Source organism: Chanos chanos, chromosome 9 (genome assembly GCF_902362185.1).
Source record: "Chanos chanos chromosome 9, fChaCha1.1, whole genome shotgun sequence".
Taxonomy (NCBI): Eukaryota; Metazoa; Chordata; class Actinopteri; order Gonorynchiformes; family Chanidae; genus Chanos; species Chanos chanos.
Genome location: NC_044503.1, coordinates 17,325,701 through 17,350,165, shown reverse-complemented (window position 1 = coordinate 17,350,165; position 24,465 = coordinate 17,325,701). Strand labels below are relative to the sequence as shown.

Below are 24,465 nucleotides of genomic sequence, written 5' to 3'. Positions count from 1 at the left end.
TACCAGTGGATACAGCCGCAATTGTCCAGTTCCACTCCCTGCTGGAGCTGGACATGCCTCAAGAGTAAACAGGTGTCAGAAACTGCTGAAAATAATTAAAAAGATATGTAAGAAAGGAGAAGATATACAGACAGACAAAAAAATTCTGTGCTCTGTCATTTGTTTGTTTGTTCGTTTGTTTCCATTTGATCGTAACACTCATTTTCGCAAGTGTACAATACCACGGTTGTTGTTGTTGTTGTTGTTGTTGTTGTTGTGTTGTTTGGTTTTTAGTCGGGACACAACCTGGCAACCCAACAGTTGAGTGACGTGAGCGAGAGCGGGATTGAAAACAGGAAGGAAGGTGTTTTTGGAGTAAAATGTGAATGTTACTGATCGTAGTCTCAAAGAACACAGTCACTTATAAGTGCCGTTTTGTGTAAACTTTTAATCGAGCATGAATACGTTAGATGGAATTCTGGTGGACTTTCAGCTGTCTAGACGGATGTTAACAACGTCACTCGCAACCTGCTTAATACAGAACATCCAAGTAGCGTAATTTATACTCTAATTAGTTTCCTCCAATGTACCGTTTTGGATCAGGCGGTTGTTGATTAATTGTATTTTGGAATGATAGATGAGACATAAATGAACAACTGACAAAGTCATCAGGAGAACTGTGCTTCATGGCGCCTGTACGGTCAGTCAGGCTTTGTCAATACTTTCCCGCGATCTGCCTGGGTTTTTGCGTCGAGAGACTGTTCTCATTTAACCCAAACCATAGTGAAACACACGATTAATTCTTTTTAGTGATTTAAATCAGAAAGTGAGGATGAGGATGACAGACGAAGACATAGATTCAGGGCCACTGCAACCGGTTGACAAACAGATAAACGTCAGAAGAGACGGGGACATTGCTGAATACAGTGACCCAAACAACGGGGGCATACCACCCGGCTGGACCAAAGAGGTGAGGCAAAGGAAAAGTGGGAAGAGTGCGGGTAAATTGGACGTCTATTTTATAAGGTGAGAACAGCACGGTTCTTACTGCAATGAAGTTGTTTGCTTATCTATCTATCTATTTATCTATCTAGATAAAAAAAAATGTTGAAATGGTTAAAATTAGGAAGACAGTCAGGGAAGCTTGTCATAGTTCTTGTTTGACTAAATGCATTCAGCTTCACATCAGCCTAATCAGTCAAACTGGCAAGACTCTGTTGCCTAGTTGTCTATGTTGTTACTCAGTTTTAATGGTGTATGGATGGAGGCTAGGGGAGTAACCTGCTGTTGTTGTAGTCCTCAGGGGAAGAGGTTCCGATCCCGAGCAGAGCTCCAAAATTACTTCCACACACAGGGAGCTGAGCACCTGCAGCTGAGCCATTTTGACTTCACTGCACCAAAAAACAATGACAAGACGGCACCAAAAGAAGAACAGAAGGAGGGGAAGAGAAAGAGTAAACGAAAAGAGAACTCTGCTGAGAACTTGTCTTCACACGTGGCTCTGAAAGATGAACAGAAACTGATGGAAAATGAAGAGAGGAATAAAGAGGACATAGGGAGAGAGTGTGAGGGGGAAAATGAACCAGATGAAAGACTAACAGAGGAGAGGAATGAAACGGAGCAGCGGTCAAATGTGAAAGACGTTAGTCAAGATGCTAAGACTGGAATACCAACCCTACTACTGATACCTGCATCTGAAAGTGAAGGAGAGAATGGGAGTGAGAGAGAGTCAGGTGATGAGAGTGGAGGAGAGAATGGGAGTGAGAGAGAGACAGGTGATGAGAGTGGAGGAGAGAAGAATGAGGAGTGGAGGAGGGATGAAGGCACAGGAGGGCACTGTTCCCCCACTAGAGACACACACATGGGTGAGTGTGTCTAAGGCAGTACACAGCACCTGCAGTGACACACCTAGCTAAATGACTGCTTGATTATTTGCTGAGATGCAAGTGTGTTTACATAAGAGTCTAGATATCAGATATCTAACTGGCATATTTATCCATTACGCCCTAAGTCTTCTACCTTTTGTTAATATTTGTGTTTTAACAAATTGTTGACCTTTCTTTTAACTTTTCCAACCGGGTGTGAATGCTAAGGGTTTTTTTTTTAGGAGTTTTGTAGAATTTACTTAGAGTATCTGGAAAAGCTAACAAAACGCTTGGATCATGTTTATAAGAGAAAGAGTACGTGACAGAGACAGCTGCATTTGTATTGTTCGGGGTTAGTTGTTTTCTTGTCTAAAAATGAGCAAATCCTTCAGGTATATACTTAAAAAAATCTAAAAATCTTTGTGGGGAAATTTGTGTAATGAAAAGCTTTATGACTTCAGTGTGCATAAAAACTGGGTTTTTAGCCCACATACTTGCAAATTCCCCACTGACGTAACTATAACACACCTGTATTAGTGCTGTTTCTCACACAGTCTCTACACCAATGGGGATGTAATGTCCCAGCTGTTGCACCTTGACCAAACTTACCAAAGCTTCATTCATAGATGCATTTAAACTGTGATCTCTAAACTATATGAGAGCCAAACAAACTTTCCCCCAGTCTCAGTACCAGTACTTTTCTTCATTTAGTGACAAGCTAAGACAGCATGTAATTACTGTAGCATTGTAATTGGCAGGCTGTTGTAAGTGTACTGGTTTGAATGGGTAAATTCTTCTCTTTCCTCATTTGTTTGTTGATGTAGGGACTAAGTGGCTGAAAGAGAAGCGAAGGACCAGTCCATACTTCAGGAAGAGGAGAGATGGTGTGTCATCCCCCTTCATTGTTTTCATGCAGAAATCGAGATTCTAGATCTCGAATAAACCAATCCCTGTATGTCACAAAAATGTTCTCAATGCTTTTAACACCATACACCCCACCATGATCTGCAGCCTGCATCTTACACCTGTTCCTCTCTGTTCCATTAGACCTGAGCCCCCCCAGGCGGAAAGCATTAAGGAAATGGACCCCCCCTCGCTCCCCCTTCAATCTGGTCCAGGAAACCCTGTTCCACAACCCTTGGAAGCTTTTGGTGGCCACAATCTTCCTGAACAAAACCAGTGGTAATAGACAAGCACAGGCTTCTTCTAATTCTTTCCCCCTGACGCTCACAGATCCGAATATGAATTTATGCCTTTCTTTATGGTAATAGTCTCATGACATTCACCATAACAGGAATTTGCTCTCGAGCTTGAAAAACACTGAAACTGTCATTAAAATTGACAAATGTTAGGAGAACAGTAACTCAGAAGTTTTTCTCTCTTTTTAACTGAAATATGAATAAATTTAACACAAAGAGCAATTTTAAAATAAACAGCAACAAAGCTCTTCAGAGATGAGAATGAAAGAAAACTAATCTTTGGGAGTTTTTGTTTCAAGGTTCTTCTTTTCGAAAATAAGAATAAAAAAAACCCCCTAAACTTGAGCAAAAGTTATTTTAAGGCTCTTATCTATGATAATTTTCTGAAATACTATCAGTCTGAACAGTAGAACATTTGAATTAAGGGTTCTTCTTCAAGAAAATGAATGTGAGAAAATAGAGTTTGTGCACCAGTAATTTTGAGTTCTTCTAGAGAATAAGTATAAGAGAACTAAACTTGTCGTTCGACCACAAAATGACAACCAACTGCTCGGACCATGGTTTCTTCAATGTACGAAAAATAAGTTCCCACTCAGAGAAGCCTAGAGGCTGGATCTACTTTATTTGTTTACCTGGATTCATGTATTTCAAACTAACATATTATTTATGGCCCATTTTGTTTTTATGTAAAATGGTCGACATACGCACATCGCATGACGAGCGTGGCAGATGTATTATTGAACAGTGAGAAGTGGAAAGAAAAACAAAACTGCATACTGGCGTCAAATTACGATAAACGTCATTCTTAATGGTAAAATACAAACAGTGTGGAATGTTCTCCTGTACTAAAAATATGTATTCCCTGTTATTTGGTACACACTTTGAAAAAAAACCCAAAAGAAAATAACAAAAAGACAGTAATGAGAAGGGCTGAGGTGGAAAAAAAACAACCTGTGGTTAAGTACATACTGAAGAGGGCTGAATGTTAACTGAACAGAGCGCTACAGAACTGCAGGGTTCGGTCTCGGTACCTTAACCCCTCTAGTGCAACATATTGTTAAGTTGGTCCTTTGCAGTTTTTGTCTGATTTACAACATGACTCATATCTGACTGATTGAAATCAAATATAACTGCCGAAACCTGTACTGCATGGCAGTTATGGTTCAAAGAAAAAACACTGTGTGGTGAAATTATAGCGTAGTTAAACAGTAATAGGGGAGAGTGAAGACATGTTTGTTTCTCACTACACATATGCTGTAATACAAAGATTCTGTAATATGACCTGTAATATAACTCTGCGGTAATGCACATTTCTGTAAAAACCTCCCCTGGCTTTTCTAGTGTGTGTGTTAGTGTGTGGTGTCTGTGTGTTAGGTTGTGATGTGTATGTGTTAGCGTGTCATTTCCAGGTAAAACGAACATGTTACTGTGTTATGTATGTGTGTGGGTGTGATTTCTAGGGAGGACATGTTTGATGTGATGTGATGTGATGTGATGTGATGTGATGTGATGTGATGTGATGTGATGAAATGTGACGTGTGTTGGTATGTGTGATGTGTGTGTTAGTATGTGATTTGATGTGTGTATGTGTGGTGTTTGTGATGTGATGTGTGTGATGAATGTGTTAGTGTGTGATGTGCTGTGATGTGTGTTAGCAGGTGATGTGATGTGATGTGTGTGATGTATGCGTGTGTTAGTGTGTGGTGTGATGTGTGTGATGTATGTGTGTGTTTTATGTGTGTGTTAGTGTGTGATGTATGTGATGTGATGTGATGTGTGTGTGTTATTTGTAGGTAAGATGGCATTACCAGTCCTGTGGCAGTTCTTTGAGAAGTACCCCACCCCTGAGGTGGTGCGGGACAGCGACTGGCAGCCAGTGGCAGAACTGCTGCAGCCCCTCGGCCTAAACACGCTAAGGGCAAAAACCCTCATCCGCTTCTCTGGTCAGTGCATTCAGTCACCAACACTTGTCTCTGCTCAACAGCACATATCTGAACAAATGTACTGAGCTGCTTTGACATTAACATAAACACAGTGAATTCATGTAATACATAACATTTGATGGAAGACATTGAAATATTGAGTGACTTGGTGAAGGGTTAGAGAGGCTTTGACGTGCAGCAGGAATGGAAACAGCAGAAACAAACGTTAATGTGGCCAAGAGCCTGAATGAAATGGTTAGTAAACAGTGAAAAAAAAAAAAAAAAAAACATCAGCCTGCGCCAAAAATATAGCAGTTTTGACAAGAGCAAGAGGAAAAAACAAACCAGATTGTTAACAATGCACTTGTGTTTGCTGTAGTGGCAACCAGCAGAGGTTGTGTTCTTAAGCTTTTCATTTGTTTGGTCATCTAATGTTCTGAGGAACTCCATCAGTTTGACTTTAGAGGTCTTCTCTATTTTGCCTGATGTTCCAGGGAACTGACTGAGAGTTTGTTTAGCCACATATGCATGGGAATATGACTGAATGTCATGGTGAGAAAAGGCCACAGTCAGTGTTGTTTTCTATTTAAAAAAATCCATACGGTTGTCATGTGGTTACATACTAAAGAACCATGGGACATGAGAATGTGTGTTTGTCCGACACAGGGTAGACAGTCCAGTGATGTACTGAAGTCTCTGTCTCTGTGTTTCTGTCTCTGTCTCTCTCTCTCTCTCTGTGTTTGATAGATGAGTACCTTACCAAGCCCTGGCGTTACCCCATTGAACTCCACGGCATTGGCAAATATGGTAATGACTCTTACCGCATCTTCTGTGTGGAGGAGTGGAGACAGGTGTGGAGAAATGCCATAAAACACACAACACTCACACATGTACAGACTAACACCTTATCAGGTAGTGAACAGTAACTGACATGTGAGACCTGAAGTGCAAGAAAATGACTTTCATCAACAAGGGGTTTCATGTTCATTCCCTAAACAAAACAGGAAGGACAGATTAGTTGGCTCATATTTTCAACTCACAAATAACTGATGAGGCATGTAATCCTAATCTCACAAAAGCGTGTAATCTCTGAGCATGACAAGATCTTTGCTTCTCTGGATGACAGCATAACTGGTTAAGTAATTGCTTTGTTGTTGGTTTTTTCAGGTTACACCCAGTGACCACAAACTGAATAAATATCACGCCTGGCTCTGGGAAAACCATGAAAAACTTGGGATGTGACCTTAGTGAAGCTTTTGAGTGAAGCCTGGTGTTTCTGATGTGTTGTGGTGAGGGCCAGTGCTGTGTGTTTTCTGTGCACAGGTGTGATATGTCGGACTACAGAGAAAATTGGACACAGCAGGTAGAGAAGGCATAAAATGTCATTGGTCCAACTGTTTCATTTATGTAGGCTCCTCCCCTCTGCCCCCTCGCCTAACCTCAGTGTTCCCAGTTTCCTGTGTAGGTTATGTTGTGTATATCCCTCTACTACTGCGAAATTGTGATTTTCTTATTGACTTTGTGTAAAAGAATAAAGCTATTGTCAGTCACTAATGATAGTTACAAATAAGCAAATAAAATGACCTTTTTTAATGTCTACAAACTTTGTCCTGTTTTTTAATGACATAAATAATACATGCAGATTTGGACAGTTTTGTGGAACAACAATAAGAATAGCAGCCTACAGGAGGAGAGGGGAAAGGTGTTGTTATGGTCTTGTAAACGTTCAGCTCTCTCGTGTTTTTCTTGTATTTCAAGCCACATGAAATTGGACCCATTCACCCAGGAGAGTGGAATCATTTTTCATGTGACAATACATATGCAAATGTTGTTGGGTTGGGTTGGGTTTTTTTTCTTTTGTTTTTGTTTTTTTTGTGGGTAGCGTTGCATGGCAGGGGTCCGCACAATGGTGCCACGGCAACCACAGTAGAACACTCGCTAGTTTTCTCCAAACAAAGTCACCTCTCAAAATGAAGACTTAACTTCATGTCAGCTCAAAAATCAGAAAATAGCAGTTTGTTCCAGTGGACGAAGACAAACTGTTTCCTGTAGATTTCGCCCAGAACTCCACATTTCCCTCAGAATGAAACTGCGTAAGGTTTTTCACACAATTTTTGTCTGTTTGTATGGAATGACATACTGATGTTTGAGAAGCTGGCTCCTGAAGACTATCTGAGGTAGTTAAACAAGACGGGGAGTTAGAGTCTCATTACCTCTTGAATGTGTTTTCGCAATATTGAGTGAATACTTCATCATTTTATTTATTTATAACAAATCTCCCACTGTTACCATCCCTTCGCGGTGTATCCTCTGTGTATAAGCAATTTGTTTACTTGTACAAAAGCTATATGTTTGTAAATATTATGTGAGTATACATTTAGAGTGTGTTAAGAAGACTAGAGAAGATATGTCCTCACTCAAGCGGGTGGGTAGTCTGAGTGAAGAGGAACATGTCTGGAAGACAGGAAAGCAGCTGTACTCTGGGTGTTGGGTTCTCTTGTGACTTGCAAAGTGGAGACATTAAAGGTTTAAAAAGTTTTACTTTAATCAGGATTATGTAAAGAGTTTATAAAGGAAGTGACTTTTTTTGTTCTGGTTTTTGGTTAGAGACCCTAACATTACACGAAAGGGCATGGATCCCAGTGACTGACCCTGTAACTAAATGAAATGCAGCTTGTTTTCTGGGTTTTTTCATTTTTCTCCTGTTGTACCAGCCACAGTCTCCCTGGCATGCACCCCCGTGTCCATGCGGATTACAGGTCCGTCTCCAACACGACCACGGCAGACTGTCGTAATCTCCGCGTTTTCTCTGCCTTTGATCTGTTCTACCCCTGCCCCTCCACTAACCAATCAGGTTTGTATTGAACTCTGAGCCAATCCCAGTGATCCACAGGGGTTGCCACTCACCTTGGAAGCTTCGCCATCACTGTTGTTTTGTCTTGGAGGTGGGCAATATGAAGGGCAGGGGTCATGGGGGTTGTTCTTACATGGTTTGGGAACATGGCATCTGTGTTACCAAATAAAGTAACTACACTAAGATCAGAAAAAAGTGTGGGTAACTAAATAAGCATTATTGTGTTGTTGGAATGGATGTATTTCAATTTAATCAGAGGAGTGGACACTGCCGATAAGTGTGGACTTGATGAAGACTATGCCTAGATGAAGAGCATAACAGCAAACTGGCTGAGCAGGAGGGAGGTGGATCAGTCTGAGATTATACAGGGAGTCAGTGTAACCGTATCTATGTGAACGCAGTGTGCAGGTGTGACTGCTTATGAGAGAGAGGGCAGGCAGCTTAGTTTCGTTTGACTGATAAGACATAGACCAGGCTACAGTCCCTATACTACAGTGAGTGAGTGTGGAAGTGACAGAGCCGTGAACAACACCAAAGCATCACCAGGGCAGGAAAGGGACAGTACAAACCACAGGTGGTGTTTCTCAGGTGAATGAGCAATGGGGTTTATTAGCAGTGCTTTTAATTGGACAGGTAGGGGTTAATAATAAACACCATGAGGCCATGTGAACAGTAAATGAGGTCCCATCTGCACAAAAAGGCCACACAGATAATCAAACTGCTCTTTGCTGTTAACAAGGAAGATGTCGGTTTTGACACAATTAAATTTCACACTAGTGACAGGCCTTCCAGGGTGGCAGATAGGAAGCAATGAGAACTCATAATATACCTGTCAATCTTCGGTCCCGGACTATGGAGATGAATGCATTTGTTAAAAGGAAGTGCTGAAATACCAAACAACAAAGGTTTGGAGAAGCACAGAGATTCAAAAAGAAAACTCTAGAAGCCCTTACAGCTTATCAGATACAAATGTAAACATTTTGGAAAAGATTTCAGTTGGAGATAGGATTGTTGCAGTTTGATATAAAACTTTCTCTTTCTGCCTAGTTTGGCCCCAGGCTTGACCCTTTGCACCCATTTCCACACTGCAAGCGCACAGTCAGCCTGGAGACGACTACTGTTCACCACCACAATCAGCAGAGGGCGCTGTTCCTACAGCGGAGGGAATACTATCAGTCAGTAGATACAATTTACCTTCAAATGTAAACATTGGTTCTGCTTTCCAAAAACGCGCCAACCGTAACCGTTACAAACAGGCTCAGCAAGCAGTGTGCGTTTCCATGTACTCTAACTGAACCAAAACATTTTACAGGAACCATCAGCACTGGAGAAAGCCGTTTTATGGCTCCAGCAGTGAGAGAGAGGAATACAGGTGAGCAGAAACTCATCTACAGTTTACCACCATATATTTCTACCTGCAATTATATTGAACTACAAAGACATAACAGCCTTGTATGTGTGACTCTACAGCATAGGATTAAAACATTAACTGAATCTTCCTTAACTGTAGACAGGGGCAGAGATAATGGGTTAGGGGTTGATTTACATCGCTAGAATAAAAGAGTGCCTTTGTACTGAACATGAGTCAAGTTATGGTGTCTTCAGAGGAGAGCCACCGGGCTGAGTAAGTCAAAGGCTGGGAATGACAGTCGTTATCACTCTCTGATAGGAGAGAACTACGAGAGTATCTCAAGAGACAGATGGAGGATAAGTGGGCGGAGCAAAGACTGAGACTGACCAGTCAGAGACGAGAGAGCGTGGTCCTCAAGGAGGCAGATCACGGGCCTCTGTGCCATGAGCGCGAGAGCAGCCTGAAACACACCAAACAAATGGCGCACTATCGCGACGAAAACAAAAGGGTACGCAGGGCTTTATTTAAAATAGAAACTCCACACAATCTCTCTATTCAAAATATGTTTTCTGATGTTATTACATGGTGTTATTACATGCAAATCCAAATTCGGTGAACTGTAATTTGAACTTTCCTGTGTATGTTTATTTTTAAAAAGTCACAGAAATGAATGAGGAGATGGGTCCCCTTCTTTAAATGAATTGTGGGGAAATACAGTTGCTCAGCAGGAGGGGTTTTGACTCATTCTTATTGTAAAAACAGATGACTGGTTTGAGATGAGTGCAGTATCATATCTGCCCAGTCTCCTGACAGGTCAGATCACCAGGCAACAGGTCACCTGAAATGGAACATCAGAACCTGCAACCAACAACAACCACCAAATCCCACTGTACTCTTCTCACATGGCAAAGAAAAAATGGGCCCTTCAGGGATGTTTGGTCAAATTTAACATGTTTTCAATTTCACATCAGTGCAAAACATTTTACTCAGTTTGTTTTTCAGTACTTCGATTCTTATTAACATCAGAAACTAAAGCAATTTGGGGCAAAAATGGAAACGGAATGTAAACAGTTTAATGTATCTGTAAAAACACCTAGGTGCAGAAAAGCAGCGCGAGTGAAATCTGATCTGACAGATCAAATGTGATTGCTGGAAAGTCCAAGGCCTTTTTGTGCCAAAGAAAATTTACACTGAGGCACACACACCCTACACATATACACCCTTAAGACAGATGTGCTCTCATACACATGTTCACATAGTGGAAACAAGCCAGTCAAATTTGATCTGAACATTCCAAGAGCATTAGATTCCTTTCTCAGTACTATAACAGGGTTGTCCTGCTCCTCTGACACAGGAACATCAGTTTGGAATCATTTGTGGCAGCTGTTAGATCTGCTCAGGACTAAGAATCATGATGAAAAGGTAGAGATTTTCTAGCTTCCACTGGCATTTCTCTCTGTGATATGTCATTTCATAAAACCCTGAGACACTCACTTCTGTAGAATGTAAACCGGAGGTTTGATGTCATTCCAAGGACAACAGTACCATGGAAGGTAAAATGACAAAGGCAGTTCCTCTGGGTTTCTGTGGAACTGTGACTCAACGCCTTCCTCAGCACTGCTTTACAAACTGGCTTAGAACTAATCCCCTCAGCGAATCAAACAACACTCACGCGTTATGTCCTGGAGGCCTGGGCCAGGCAGGATCCACCCATGCGCCATGGCATCCAGTATAGCCTTCAAATGGGAACCAGTGCACAAACAAATCACAGATTAGGGGGTGTGTTGCAACGAGGCCAACTGAGTCCAATACAGCACTCCAGGGACAGATGAGAGAGAAAAAAGAAAAGACAGAAAAGTGGTTACCATTGTGATAAACATTTCTATTCTTTTATATTAACCAAATTATAGCCAAATTATGTCTTCACTCATCAGTCAGAAAGCAACTATCCTACCCTTTGCTTCATCAACCGGGTTATCCATTATTTTTATTATGATATGTAAACCAGATGACCCATGGTGTACAATAGAGAGGTGTCATCAAGTCTGACAGAAACTTTAAAAACTAATTTCCCTATAGCATAAAAAAAAACTCCTCTATTCACTGAATGTGTATGTCAGTTATTTTACAATGTGTATATTTCTCCTCTAGTTAATGAATGTGTATGTCAGTTATTTTACAATGTCTATATTTCTGTGGGTTTTTTTCTGTTATAACTCCTACTCTCTCTCTGTCTCCCTCCCTAGCTGATGGAGCAATTGTGGAGGGAAAGAGCCCTCACTCGTTCTGTGGAGGCGCAGAAAGACAGAGAACTACTACAGCACAACCCCATTAACTGGAGTGGCACGCTGAGATAGGAGTGCGCATGCACATACACACACACCAACACACACACAACCATGTTAACATTTCACTTGACACAAACAGTAAGCAAATTAAGCTGCTTCCTTACACTAATACAACTGCTCAGGAGCAGGCCCAGGTAGTGCAATGAGTGAGTAGTGAAATATGGTGGTGATGCATGTGTTCTGACATGCATCCGCACACACTCTCACACACACACACAAACTGTGAACAGTGCAACGTTTACATAACATGAGACAAATCAGAGAGAATAAACTGGTTTCTGTTTAATGATAATTGTAAAACAGAGCATACTTTGTACTGTATTAATATTTGATGAGGCAGGTTCAAAAATAAAAAAACACACATGCAGTGCCAACAATTCTTTCTCTCACACACACACACAAAGACAGACACACAGACACACACAGACACACACAGACAGGCAGGAAAAGGAGGAATAGTGTGAGAGGGCCTGCTGTGGTCTGTGTGTGCACTGTCCAGTGTAAAGTTTTACATAGCTCCTCTAGATCAGCACAGAAACTCAGATAACATATTTCATTCCTGACGCCCAGTGGATCAGTTTATCACACATTCTTCTCACAGACAGCCTGGTCCATTCTCAGACATCTGTGAATACCACATGAGCGGGCACAGCAGCAAGAGATCGGAGCATGCTGCATCTATACCTGAGCAGACAGAACAAACAAAAAAACCAAAAAACACAAACAAACCTATTACAGAAACCAGTGCAGAACTAGGACAGATAAACCTTAAAAACAGGTCTGTCTTAGACATGCACATTCGTAGACTACACACAGAGACAGGACATTTAGCCTTGGTGTGGAGGTGATGTGGATATGACCACATTCAGAGCCACGTGTTCTGGCGCTGATAAAAACCACATCTACATACTGAGTGACACGGTAAGCCTGAACTGGATGGAAACACACAAAACTGGTTTCTGTGAGATGCAGTCACTCCTGCATTCACTTACATTTAATCAGCAATAAATTAAATTAAAATAAATTAAACTAAATTAAAGTCTTAACTTTACAGTACACAGATACAGGAGCTGATTCAAACGTATTCTTTGTACAAGAACAGCTTTAATAAAATACATTATTTCTGGTCTGCTCTATTATCTTTAAGAAAAAATAGGCGGGGGGGGGGGGGGGGGGGGGGGAGTGGAACGACGATGAGACAGGTGTCCATGATGGTTCTGTACCTCATGCATGAGGAGGTGTTTCCGTGTCAGCTTCACAGTTTATCCAAAAAACAAACAAAAAAAAAAAGGATCCTGAGCTTTTGAGTCCTGGAAGTCGGACAGCACTCCCAGTCACCTGACACACAGTCACATGACACACAGTCACATGACATCTTCACTTCTCTTTTCCCTCCTCCTCCTCTTCTTCAGGGGTTTTGTTTTGTTTTTCGTTTTTAGTTTTCCCATGGGTTTTGTCCTCTGCATACAGTATCCTCTCTGTTCCTCCTCATTTACTTCAGAACAGTCTCGTCCCGCTCTCTGTTCAGACCTGTGGAGCTGGACCATTGGACCCAGGGGAGCCTGGTGTCGTGTGTTTCAGGCTGTAAGAGAGGAGCCTTTTACAGTGAGTTTGGGAAAAATGCGGGGATGTTGTTTCAAAGAATGAAGATAAAGTGTTTGTGGAGCATCGCCATGCTTCATGTTGAGCCAACAGAAGAGATTCAAGTAAAGATCATGATTTACTACCATCTGCTCAGTATCTCTAACCATGTAGATCCCCTGACATACCATACCACACATGCACACGTCACACACACACACACAGTCAATCAATCTGAAGGGATATTCTGCCCAAGTCTCCCCATCTCTTCATCTGACCTGAAACGCTGTCAATCGTGCCTGGAGGTCTGCAAAGCCAACTTTGTTCAGCCAGAGCGTTTCATTCTGACTTAAAATATCAGATTGATAGAACTGTTACATAGCTACGTCTGCAGTAGTAACTGGACAGAACAGTCTTAATCTCACATCTCCATACCAAGTAAATACATTTCATTTGTATATGGGCTAACTGCCTATTTTTCTGGCAAGCTGAAATTCATGCATTTAAAATCTCCTTATAAACTTTGGAAGGACTACATCAGTTAAGTCAGAAACATTCACTTCAGAAGATAACCATTATTGTCTTGGGTAATATTTTAAAATCAGAGATTTCTGATATTAGAAGGGGATGAGAACTGTTGTTGGTGTGAAAACAGTATGTATCTCTCTCTCTCATCACAACTCTGTCAATATATGAGCAAAAGATGCCACTCAAAATGAAATGCTATAACTGAAAAGAGACTCTAACAGAGAGCATTTAAAGAGTGTGTTGTAGCGTAAAAAAGAGTTTGTCCTTTAAAGATGACATACCAGAGCACATGGAGACCAGAGGGGATGCACTCCTGAAGGTTGCTAAGTGAACTAACAGTCAGATATGCCCTTTGAATAGGATCTGGACGGATCAACAGCGTTGCAGGTGTATGGAAATCATGCAAAAAATGACTTTCTGGCAAAGTATCAAAACAACATTTGAAACACATCCCATAATTAGCATTATTAAACTTTTAGCTATATTCCTTTCAGCTATATTCAAAACTACATGTCCAGCCCTTGATTCTGTATCACTACTACAGTCACCACACCTACTCTCCCAACATCCCCTCCCGACTATCCCTGATTTGCTGGCATTCCCTTAGCCACGCCTCTGCTCTCCCTACCCATCCCCCTTTCAAGTTTATGTTGCCAGGTAGGCTCATGTTTGATTGGTCAAGCCCATGTTTTGGTTTGTGAGTGTCCAATGGGCTAGCGTCCTTTGAGAATGCCGTCCAGCATGCGGTCACCCTTCTCAGAGAGCCAGTACCCAGCCATGGCGGCCACGCCTCCGATGAAGATGGCCGTGAAGACCATGTCCCCTTTAGCAGCGAGCGTAGCAAGGGCACAGATTACCACACCAAAAAACATCTGCTGTAAAACCAGCACCTCATCGTCCGTCATGTCATCAAACAAACCCTTCTCAGGCCCCGCTGCACCAGAGAGAGAGAGAGAGAGAGAGGGAGAGAAAGAGAAATTATGTCTAAATATACACATCCTTAAAGGGCCTTGAATAATGTGCACAGTGTGTTGTGAGTTGTATTAAATGGATGGTGTTGTGGTGTGTACTAAGCTGGGCGGTGTGTATTAAGCTGGGTCGTGTGTACTCACTTGGTGGTGTGTTCTCCACACAGATGCTGTCTCTGCGTATGAAACCATCGGCACACTCACAGCGGAACGAGCCCTCTTCATTTATACAGGCCTCATTCAGCCCTGGACAGGCAATCGCCCTCTCATGGCACTCATCCACATCTGAGACAGAAAGAGAGAGAGAGTTATGGAATTAGCATCTCTGGACTGAGATAGGAAGATTGGAATTCTGTGGTGAGGAGAACAGTCGACAGAAAATCCTCAAGAAAAATGCATAGGAAACCATATTTCTGCTGCTAAAAATTCAAATCTCCATTCACGAATCTCAAATCTCCGTTCACGAATCTCAACTCTCCATTCACGAATCTCAAAATCTCTCTTCACGAATCTCAAAATCTCTCTTCACGAATCTCAAAATCTCTCTTCACAAATCTCAACTCACCATTCACAAATCTCAAAATCTCTCTTCACGAATCTCAAAATCTCTCTTCACGAATCTCAACTCTTGTCACGCTGGTGGTGTGGTGCAGGACCCAAGTGCAAAGACACGATGATGTGGGTGAAAAAACGGAGGACTTTACTGGAACCGAAGATCAAAATACATGTGCAAACTAATAACAAAAACTGGTAACAAAAAGGTGCAGCGTAACAGTGTGCTCTAAAACACAAACAACGATAGACAAAGGACAAGGAAAACACTAGGACTTAAATAGAGGGAGAACTAAACAGGGCAACACAGGATTGGTAGAAACTAACAAGGTTAATAATTAGACAAACGGGAACAGGTGAGGGGCGGAGACAGACAGAGAACAGGCGGACAAAGACATGACAAACTAAAAGTCCAAACTGAGGTGCAGGCTGTGACAACTCTCCATTCACGAATCTCAAAACCTCTCGTCACGTATCTCAAATCTCCAGTCACAAATCTCAAAATCTCCATCTATGAATCTCAAAATCTCCATTCACAAATCTCAAAATCTCCATCTATGAATCTCAAAATCTCCATCTATGAATCTCAAAATCTCCATTCACAAATCTCAAAATCTCCATTTATGAATCTCAAAATTTACTGTGACACAAGACGCAGATCATTCCAGTGGAACAGTCTCACTGGGTTTCTCATAAGAATTTGCGTATTATAAAACCTCTCACATCCAAAAATTAAATCAGTCCATCAAAACACTGTCATCTAATGAGGACTTTGAGAGCTATCACCAGTAAACACAGAGCATCCTAAATGTACAGAAACAGTAAGGAAAATGTGTAATGGTATAAAATGTATATCAAGGTGTAACTGCAGCAAATTCACTTGATGGAAACTGACTTAGATTATTTTTCTTCCAGAACCTGGAGGTCAGGAAGAGCTTCCCTGTAACACATCTAACTATCCGTAAGCTCTGTCTGACACACAGAACACACAGTCTTACACACTGAACACATATGTCTCATTACTCAAGCCCCACACAGCACATAAACTACATATATCAGTATATACATAAAATTATATACATTTTATTTGCAATGAATATTTAAAATTTAATATTTTAGATGCTATTTTATATTTATATACACATTCTATATTTGTATTTTATTTATTTATAAATATATTTATATAGTATGTATTATTGGTTTATTAGTATGTAGTACGTAATGTAGTTTGTACTTATAATTTTGTATTTGAACAGTACGAAAATATAGCCCATATTGTAATTAATGCTTTGCAATCATTGCAGCAGTCAAAACAGCTACAACTGCTTCATGTAAAAAATGTAAAAAACATCCCTGTTTTGATCACGTATGTTTTTTTGTGGATGTTTTTTGAAACCCGCCTTGCATAAAAACAACATTATCAAGATATACTGGTGAAAACACACACACAAGAAAGACACACACATATACTTATGAAAGAAGAGGATATGCAGGTAGGCAGTACAAAATGCAAACAATGCAGAGATGACAGATAAAACCTGGAGCATGACAGCAGGCAGGTAATATGACATTCAGCCTAAAGCTGCTTACAAAGGTGACATGATATTGCAAAATGGTGCTGAACTCACCAAGGCATTTAGCTCCGTTGAGTCTGTAGCCACGGGCACATTTCTTACAGCGGGCTGGCCCACTCCCCATACACCCCACACAGGCCTGGTCACAACCTAAACACACACACACACACACACACACACAGACACGCACAGGATTACACACTTCTTTATCACCAACACAGTCACCTATAGCAATATCAGTCACATACTCAGGCTGGATATCAGTTCACTCACACACACACACACACACACACACACACAGGCACACACACACAGGCACACACAAACAGACAGACAGACAGACAGACAGATTCAGACACACACAGAGTTGTGAGCAGTACTGACCTCTGCATTCGTATGAGCCCTCTGTGTTAAAGCAGTATGTGTTGGATGGACAGCGAGCCAGTTCAGTACCACATTCATCAACATCTACAAAACACAGAGAAGGAGAGAGAGTCGCACACACATACAATGAAACAACACAACATGGCATGACAGACCCACAGACGCACAAACACGCAAACACACAAACACACACAGATACACAAACACACAGACGCGCGCATGCGCACACACACTATGGAATATTTGACGGTTCAATGTCCCACCTTACTTATTGGATGTCTCACGTAAGGAAATTTACTTTCCTGGGAAATTTCATATGTTTCTTCATTTCTACTGATAGATATGACATTGTGAAACTGTCTTTAATCACGCATGGCATGTTTATGTTTTAGTTGCCGCCAGCTTTGATGCTGCAGCTCCGCCAATCACATGTGCGTTCTGCATGAATGGAGAGTTAAATTGAATATGACCCAAGGTGATTTATGCAAAACAGATTGTGATCTGACAGTCAGTGTCCCAGAAGATTCCTTCTGTCATAAACATCCTGTTTATCTCATCTGATCATCAACTGACACATGATCAAAACTCTATGGCAATAAAACAGAGCAGGGTCAGCATGGACATGGGCTCACTGAAAGGTCCAGATTAATGCCACAGGGAAACACCGCTCCGAAAACTCAGTGAAATGTTTATATCATTCAATTACCCTCTCCATTCTACCCTAAATTACTGCCATCATCTCCATCACTCAGTGTGCATATTTGTATGTACCCTACATTCTTCAGGAATATTATTTGGGAACAATCTTATTACATATTATAACGTTATTATACAATATTAGCCTAAAGAGATGACAGTGTTTCCTCGATTCACCTTAAAAATATATCTAATATATATATTTTTCTATAAATAGAAAATATATTTTATATACATAAATATACATGAAGTGGACTGTCAGAGTGGGAATGTGAGGTTTTGACGTGTAGGAGGAATAACTGCACTCTCTGTGTTTTTATGAGCTTTCTCAGCTATTCAAAGACGTGAGGACCCTCATACTGATGGATTACCTTTTCAACCTTCAACCTTCAAGTCTTTTCTACCTAAATACACCTTCCTTGATCAGTCAGAACTACTGTAAAACCATTCCTAACTCTGTCAATATTTCATTCAACACAAACATTTGATGAATTTCTCTTAGTTTAATGTTAACTTTATTTTAGAGACCGCATTGTATTGAAATAATATCCATAAACGGGTGAGATGTATAGCTGATGTGTGGTGGTTACAGTGGAAGACAGATTACCCAGATTATGGATTGTTACTGAGGGACCCTCAGTCACACACTTCCCTGTCCAGTCAAGACTCAATTTTAAGACCCAAAGCAAAGACACATTACTGTGGTAAAATTATTATTATGTGGTAGAATCATTTTACCATACAGTGTTACACTGCATATGCCATAGACAGTCATAAACTTAATGAAATAATACCACTACTGCCGCTACTGCTACCGATAATACTAATAATATTATGGATTCACAAATATATAGACCGTCTTTTAAGTTTTTTTATACATATATATTTATTTTAAAAAGTGATTTCTGCTTTTAATTACCTGCATCATTACTTACCGACACACTTGTTGTCATGAAGGATCCAGCCTGGCTTACAGTCCAGACACTTATAATCTTGAGGTCCAGTGCATTTTCGACAGGAATGATAACACGCTACACATCCACCCACACACACACACACACACACACACACACACACACACACACACCCACACCCACACATAGTCAGCACAGACAGCAACAAAATGTCCACAAGGTATAATCTCCTAAACTGATTTATGATTACTTTTGGATCTCTTCTGATATTCTTTTCTTTCTTGGAATTTAGAACTTTCTTGGCTTTACACTGAAGTCACTCAGTTCTTCCTGCTCCTCTCCAGGTGTCAGACAGACAACCAACATCAGGTACAGGCCCCAAGCCAAAGGGGTTTTAGTTTCTGCCTGAACAACATATCACATCCACAATGTGTGTCCCTGAAACTGCTGTCACCCTGTTGCCAAAGGCCTTTAGTCCACCCCACCACCCCTGCTTTAAGGCAAACTGTCAGTGGAGTGATTTCCACTGTGGGGTAGTACTTCCTTATCTCTTCATTCTGTGTTTGTTTAACTGAGCAGGGATCTCCATGGGGCCTAAGCAGAGTCTCTTGGTCGTGTCCGTGCGCGCAGTGAGACAGTCAGTTTGTGTATGGAGAGACTGGTTACCTGAGCAGGATGGTTGTGTATGATTAGCACTCTTCACTCTGTAATATCCGTCTGCGCAGTCCTGACACAGTGGGCCAGAGTACCCAGGGTCACACACACATTCTCCATCTCCAAAGCGGGTCCCCTCCCCTTCACAGCGACCCAAACCACCACAAATACCTCCAGGGCCTGACGGACATTCTGTTAAACACACATCTTTTATTTAGGGAAACACAGCAGCAACAGCACAGCGTGAGTGTGTGTATGTATGTGTATGTGTGTGAGTACACCACAGACATGCATGCATGTTTTCTCCTGCAGCAGTATAGCCCTCGGGATAAAGATATGGATGAATGACAGAGCAACTTTGATACAACAAAACAGCAGCTGATCTGTAAAAACTGCAAAACGACCTGAGATGATTAATTATCTACTGGGACATGAGAACTAGAGTCTGGCTCAGGATGCATTCGTGCACGTACGTACGTGCGTGCGTGTGTGTGTGGGGGGGTGTTAAAAGATTCAGAGAAAAGGGGATAGCAGACTGGGAGTATAAGTGTGAGTGTACGCCCCAGGGCTCAAACGGTTGTTGTTCATTTTCACAACATTTCCACCCACACCTGAAACGGCAACACAAATGAAATAACAGCAGGACAACCACAGGTAGTTATGGGTCACATAACTGCAAAATGCTGATAACCAGATAAACTAAAGCAAACCACAGACAAGTTTGGGGAAAAATTCAGAGGTTCTTTCCTTATTTACTTTACTCGTGCTGGCAGAAAATCTAAAACCTAAGCACAACTGGCTCTGTCAATAATTGGTTACAAATGGACAGAAAAAGAATCAGATAAAGCCATAGAGTAAACGTAGAGTTATCTGTTCTGTGGCTGATGACACTCCTGTCACACAGTGTTGAGGTTGTGTCCTACACGGGAAATTCACGTTTAAGGGCTTAAAGACTGGACCTGTCAGGGATTTCTTCAGTGCCAAAGTCAAAGGTGACTCCTCCGCTTCTCGCCAAGCACACATCACTGTTAATCACATAGAGTTCGACTCCAAATCCGTTATGTGGCTTTGTAGTACGACACAATTCTTGAGTGTGGAGAAAATGAGTGATTGGCTTGGCGTTTGAGAACAGACACCTGTTGGAATGTCTCAGCACATCCTGGTTCAGTACTGTGTGGGGTGGGGGCCAGAACCGGTCATTAGAAATAGAGGGGAAAAGGAGAAAAGATGAAAAATATATCTGCAGGAAGCCTGGGTGAGGCAAACTCTTTCTGCAGAGGAAAAAGACAGGAGGGGGTGCTGTTCCTCAGTCACTCAGACAGCTGGGTAAACCTGTGCTTTGTCAGATGAAGAAGAAAAACAATGGCCATTTTGAGATTTGTTACAATTTTTTACAAGTTTACAAGGGTAAGGGTAACTAGGGTTGTGTCTTACAGACACAAAATCTCCAACCTTTCTATCTGACACACTTTTCCATGAAAAAGGACGGGGATGTCAAAAAAGCTTCTGTAAGAACAATCAGTAAAAAAGAAGACACAAAGCAAAATAAAAAGAACATGAAAAAATGTGTTTGAGTATGTGTGTGTGTATGTGTGTGTGTGTGTGTGTGTGTTTTAATACCAGCGCAGTCCGGGCCAAACCGTCCTGGTGGACAGCATAACCTGAGCTCTTCAATACATAGCCATTCAAACAGATCAGGAGACTCCTGTTGTCTGTAAAAGACAAATACACTGTGTGTATTATAATAACCAACTGACAATATCCAATAAACCAACACATCAATTCAGCATCACCTGTGTATTTTTCCTTTTTTCTTTTAATTTGGCATGACATGATTCCAGTCTAGTCAGCTAGCTTGTCTACGTGACAGGACTGTGAACTAAACAGGAGAGAAGAAGCTAACGTACAAGCCCTGCATTTCCCCAGTCACACCCATCCTACTCTCTCTATCCTTTGTGAAGGCTAGAGTGCTTATCTAATGGATGGTTTTCAAAGGTAGACGGTGGAAAATTCTGACTGCAGTTACTGTTTCAAGCAGTAAGCATGGTCTATCTGCAATGTGGGAGGCTGTTTTACTTTATTTGTCATTTTAAAATAATGTGTTTTAGTTACATTCACCAAGGCCCACTCGCAGCTGGGTAAACCCTGCCTGGGACTGCATTTACATCTCACAACCACAGGGAGCAGTGTGCAAACCTGTGACTGTGGGGCAGGATTACATTTTTCTTCACGAAGTCAAAGAAGTGAAAGACAACAGGCACCTTCATATGAGAATGGTGACCATGTACATACAGGAAGGTCCAGACCACCACTGTGTGATCACTGTACAGATCATATCACATTCAGAATAATAATAATACAAGTTTATTTAGAGCCCAGTATCACTATCTATAGACTCAAAGGGCTTTACACATGTCCACTGCACAGTTAAAACAAAATGATATTATCCATAGGTTAGAGAAAATAGATAAGTCTTTAGTTTAGTTTTAGTCCCTTAGCAAACCAACCATAGGGCAGAGATTCCTTCATTAATGGATAAAAACACACACACTTTGAGGTGGACAGGGTTTCTCTCACCTGTGAAACCACCACGTCTCCACCTGGTCCTCAATCTGCTCCAGCAACTTGTTACATTCAAAATCAGATGGCTCACATGCAGTCTCCACAATCTCCAACAGGCGCGTTTCACTGTACACACACACACACACAGACAAGGACAGCAATGTGTGTGTGTGTGTGTGTGCGCGCACGCACATGTGCATGTGCATGCGTGTGTGTGCGTGTTTGTGTGTGTTTGTGTGTGTGTGTGTGTGTTTGAGGGAAGGGAAGAGAGAAGGAAAGAAAGAGAGTCTTAAAAAAAGGGCTCTAGCCAACTTTTCAAGTCAATTTTGTATCTTTCCATTTGTATCCAATGGAAGCACTGTTTCATCATTACTAAAGGCCCTAAATGAGGCCCCTCCCCACCTGCGAGCATATTTGGCCAATTTCTCTTCCTCCCAAGCAGTGTTCCCGCCCCCAAAGTTTTTATTTGCTGTTCGCTCAAGGCCCTGAAATAAACGGGTAAACAAACATTTTTATTTAGCGTTTAAGTGCGGAAGGAGTTTTGGATGAATCAATCAATGCCTCAGCAGGTCACATCTGATTTGGGACAAACAGACCTCACAACTGAGCTGATCTGACTCAAACGCAAATTTGTAACATTAGACAAAATTCAGTGCATTACATGCATCTCGTATACACACACATGCACATGCACACACGCACGCACACACGCGCACACGCACAAGCATACACACACAAACACACATATACACACAACCTTGATGAAGTTCTCAGTCAGTTTGCGACAGGTCTGACAGGGTGCAGTTTGTACAGTTGCCATGGAGAGCAGAGAGGACAGCACCAGAGCAGGCACAGCAGGCCACAAACACCACATGACTTTCTACAAAGCCAATGAGAAGAAAGAAACCGTTAACAGCATCCTGCCCACAAAGTAATGACCAGCATGTTAACCGCCATTAACAGGACTTCCATCTGAAATGGGGAGGAACTAACGGGGCATAGTCCTAAAAGGACTGCACAAAACCAGGTCTAGAAGTACAATGATGAGTGGCCTTCAGATAAGTTCAAAGAGACCAACAATTTAACTTTTTGAGTTATGTCACTAAATTCAACACAGAATGTGTAGTTTAGCCAACTAATCGATCATTTTTGAGAGCACAACAGTGTTAGAGCCAGGCACAGTTCAAGTTAAGAGAAATATGATGATTTGGTGAATCCATGTGGCAGGGCTGCCACTGCCAGGGTGGTGCAAAGTGCATGGCACCACTGCCAGGGTGGTGCAAAGTGCATTTCCTAAGGTACACTAGGTTATAGGAAACTGTTCGGGGCCATAATTTCCCTGGATTTGGACAGAACTTAACCCCTACAATAACTCAAATTGACGCTCTCTCATAGACCGAGGTGAGGCCAGTCTCTAAACAGACTGTGAAGTTGTAGTGCGTTTGGACATGCAGAGAGTTATTGGAACTTTCGTCTAACTTGATCATTACATCACTACAGCTACAGGAAATACAGTGCACGAACTGTCCTTTCACCAGGATGGGATATGACGACATTAAACGCTGCCGCTTGGGACGCTACCACTGCACTAATAAGTAGTGAGGTGACTGTGGAAGGGGGGGTTGGGGAGATGACCTAATCATCGTTTTTGGCTCTTCAATCGTTTATCTCCTTATGGTAAAACCTTCACCATAGTAAGCCCTGAGAACATTGTTGTGTCTATAACAATAGCTAATTTTTGTATCTGATGCAGTTATCCACCTTGACTCACAAATAATAGGTCCACCATTAGTGGAGCCATGCAGCTGTCATAGAATGGTTTACCAGCTAATATCTTGTTTATTATATTTTGCTAATTATGAGTTCAGCTGTTTCAGTTAGCGACAGTACAAATGGCCGTAGGCCTGAGTCGCAGGCTGGCGCTATGTGTGATGCACACAAAATATTTTCCTCAATGAGCGGACCAAGCAACTGGGACGTCTCGCAATAGATCCTCGTATGCTACTATAAACTGACACAATCCGTTGATCAGTCACAGTCACTGACTCACGTCACAAGAGGAATGTGTAACTGTAAAATCATGCGATTAAATCGATCATCTATAATAACAGTATAACAGATAATTGAACATTTCATGAGGGAAAAAAATAGCTAAACCGTCGCAAATATAGCATTGTGGAGACGCAGCCAGAGTTCCTGCTAGCAAACCAGGTTGATGATGATGTCCGAGACTTCAAAGCATCCCGTCACGCTAGCTTGTAGTTCACAATTTGTCTGACAGCCGGCTTGGCATTTGTAGCGGAATACTTGCAATCATCGGACGTGTGAGGCATGTGTAACATCAGCTTGTAGCATACTTACGCTTCAAACGCAGGAGTCTGTTTAACAGCTCTGTTCGGCTTTAAATGAAAACACTCCTCCCGAAACGCCCTTTTCTAGCTCTGGGTATTTATTTTAAGGCCCCGGCGACTGCATTTAACAAAGGCTAGCTCCCATTAGCGATGCCATCTGATATTCTAGTTGTTTCTGTCCGC

General features: G+C 41.6%; 2 protein-coding genes across 2 annotated transcripts; one reads left to right on the top strand and one right to left on the bottom strand.

Annotated features, from left to right (window-relative positions):
- The first annotated feature begins 817 nt into the window (after positions 1–817).
- Positions 818–6,251, top strand: mbd4 (methyl-CpG binding domain protein 4). Its single transcript, XM_030785267.1, has 7 exons — positions 818–1,005; positions 1,276–1,844; positions 2,669–2,728; positions 2,892–3,026; positions 4,837–4,986; positions 5,713–5,816; positions 6,133–6,251. Exons 1-7 carry the CDS (start codon positions 818–820, stop codon positions 6,205–6,207), a joined length of 1,281 nt encoding a protein of 426 aa, XP_030641127.1. The 3' UTR covers positions 6,208–6,251.
- A 6,450-nt stretch (positions 6,252–12,701) lies between these two features.
- Positions 12,702–24,434, bottom strand: creld1b (CRELD disulfide isomerase 1b). Its single transcript, XM_030785056.1, has 11 exons — positions 24,293–24,434; positions 22,689–22,811; positions 22,334–22,416; positions 21,947–22,057; positions 20,990–21,081; positions 19,382–19,561; positions 18,737–18,832; positions 17,106–17,189; positions 16,776–16,871; positions 14,740–14,880; positions 12,702–14,561 (listed from the first exon to the last, which is right to left on the bottom strand). The coding sequence occupies exons 2-11, from the start codon at positions 22,803–22,805 to the stop codon at positions 14,341–14,343; spliced, it is 1,221 nt and encodes a 406-aa protein (XP_030640916.1). The 5' UTR covers positions 22,806–22,811; positions 24,293–24,434; the 3' UTR covers positions 12,702–14,340.
- Between the last annotated feature and the right edge of the window lie 31 nt (positions 24,435–24,465).

Bases quoted from the DNA above. Each gene is read 5' to 3' on its own strand.
- mbd4 (XM_030785267.1), top strand. From the start codon at position 818: ATGACAGACGAAGACATAGATTCAGGGCCACTGCAACCGGTTGACAAA. The intron at 1,845-2,668 runs GTGAGTGTGTCT...TTGTTGATGTAG, and splicing joins CACTAGAGACACACACATGG to GGACTAAGTGGCTGAAAGAG. The intron at 5,817-6,132 runs GTGTGGAGAAAT...TGGTTTTTTCAG, and splicing joins GTGTGGAGGAGTGGAGACAG to GTTACACCCAGTGACCACAA.
- creld1b (XM_030785056.1), bottom strand. From the start codon at position 22,805: ATGTGGTGTTTGTGGCCTGCTGTGCCTGCTCTGGTGCTGTCCTCTCTG. The intron at 22,058-22,333 runs GTGGGGAGGGGC...GTGTGTGTACAG, and splicing joins TTGGCCAAATATGCTCGCAG to TGAAACGCGCCTGTTGGAGA. The intron at 14,881-16,775 runs GTGAGTTCAGCA...TTTCTGTCTCAG, and splicing joins CAACGGAGCTAAATGCCTTG to ATGTGGATGAGTGCCATGAG.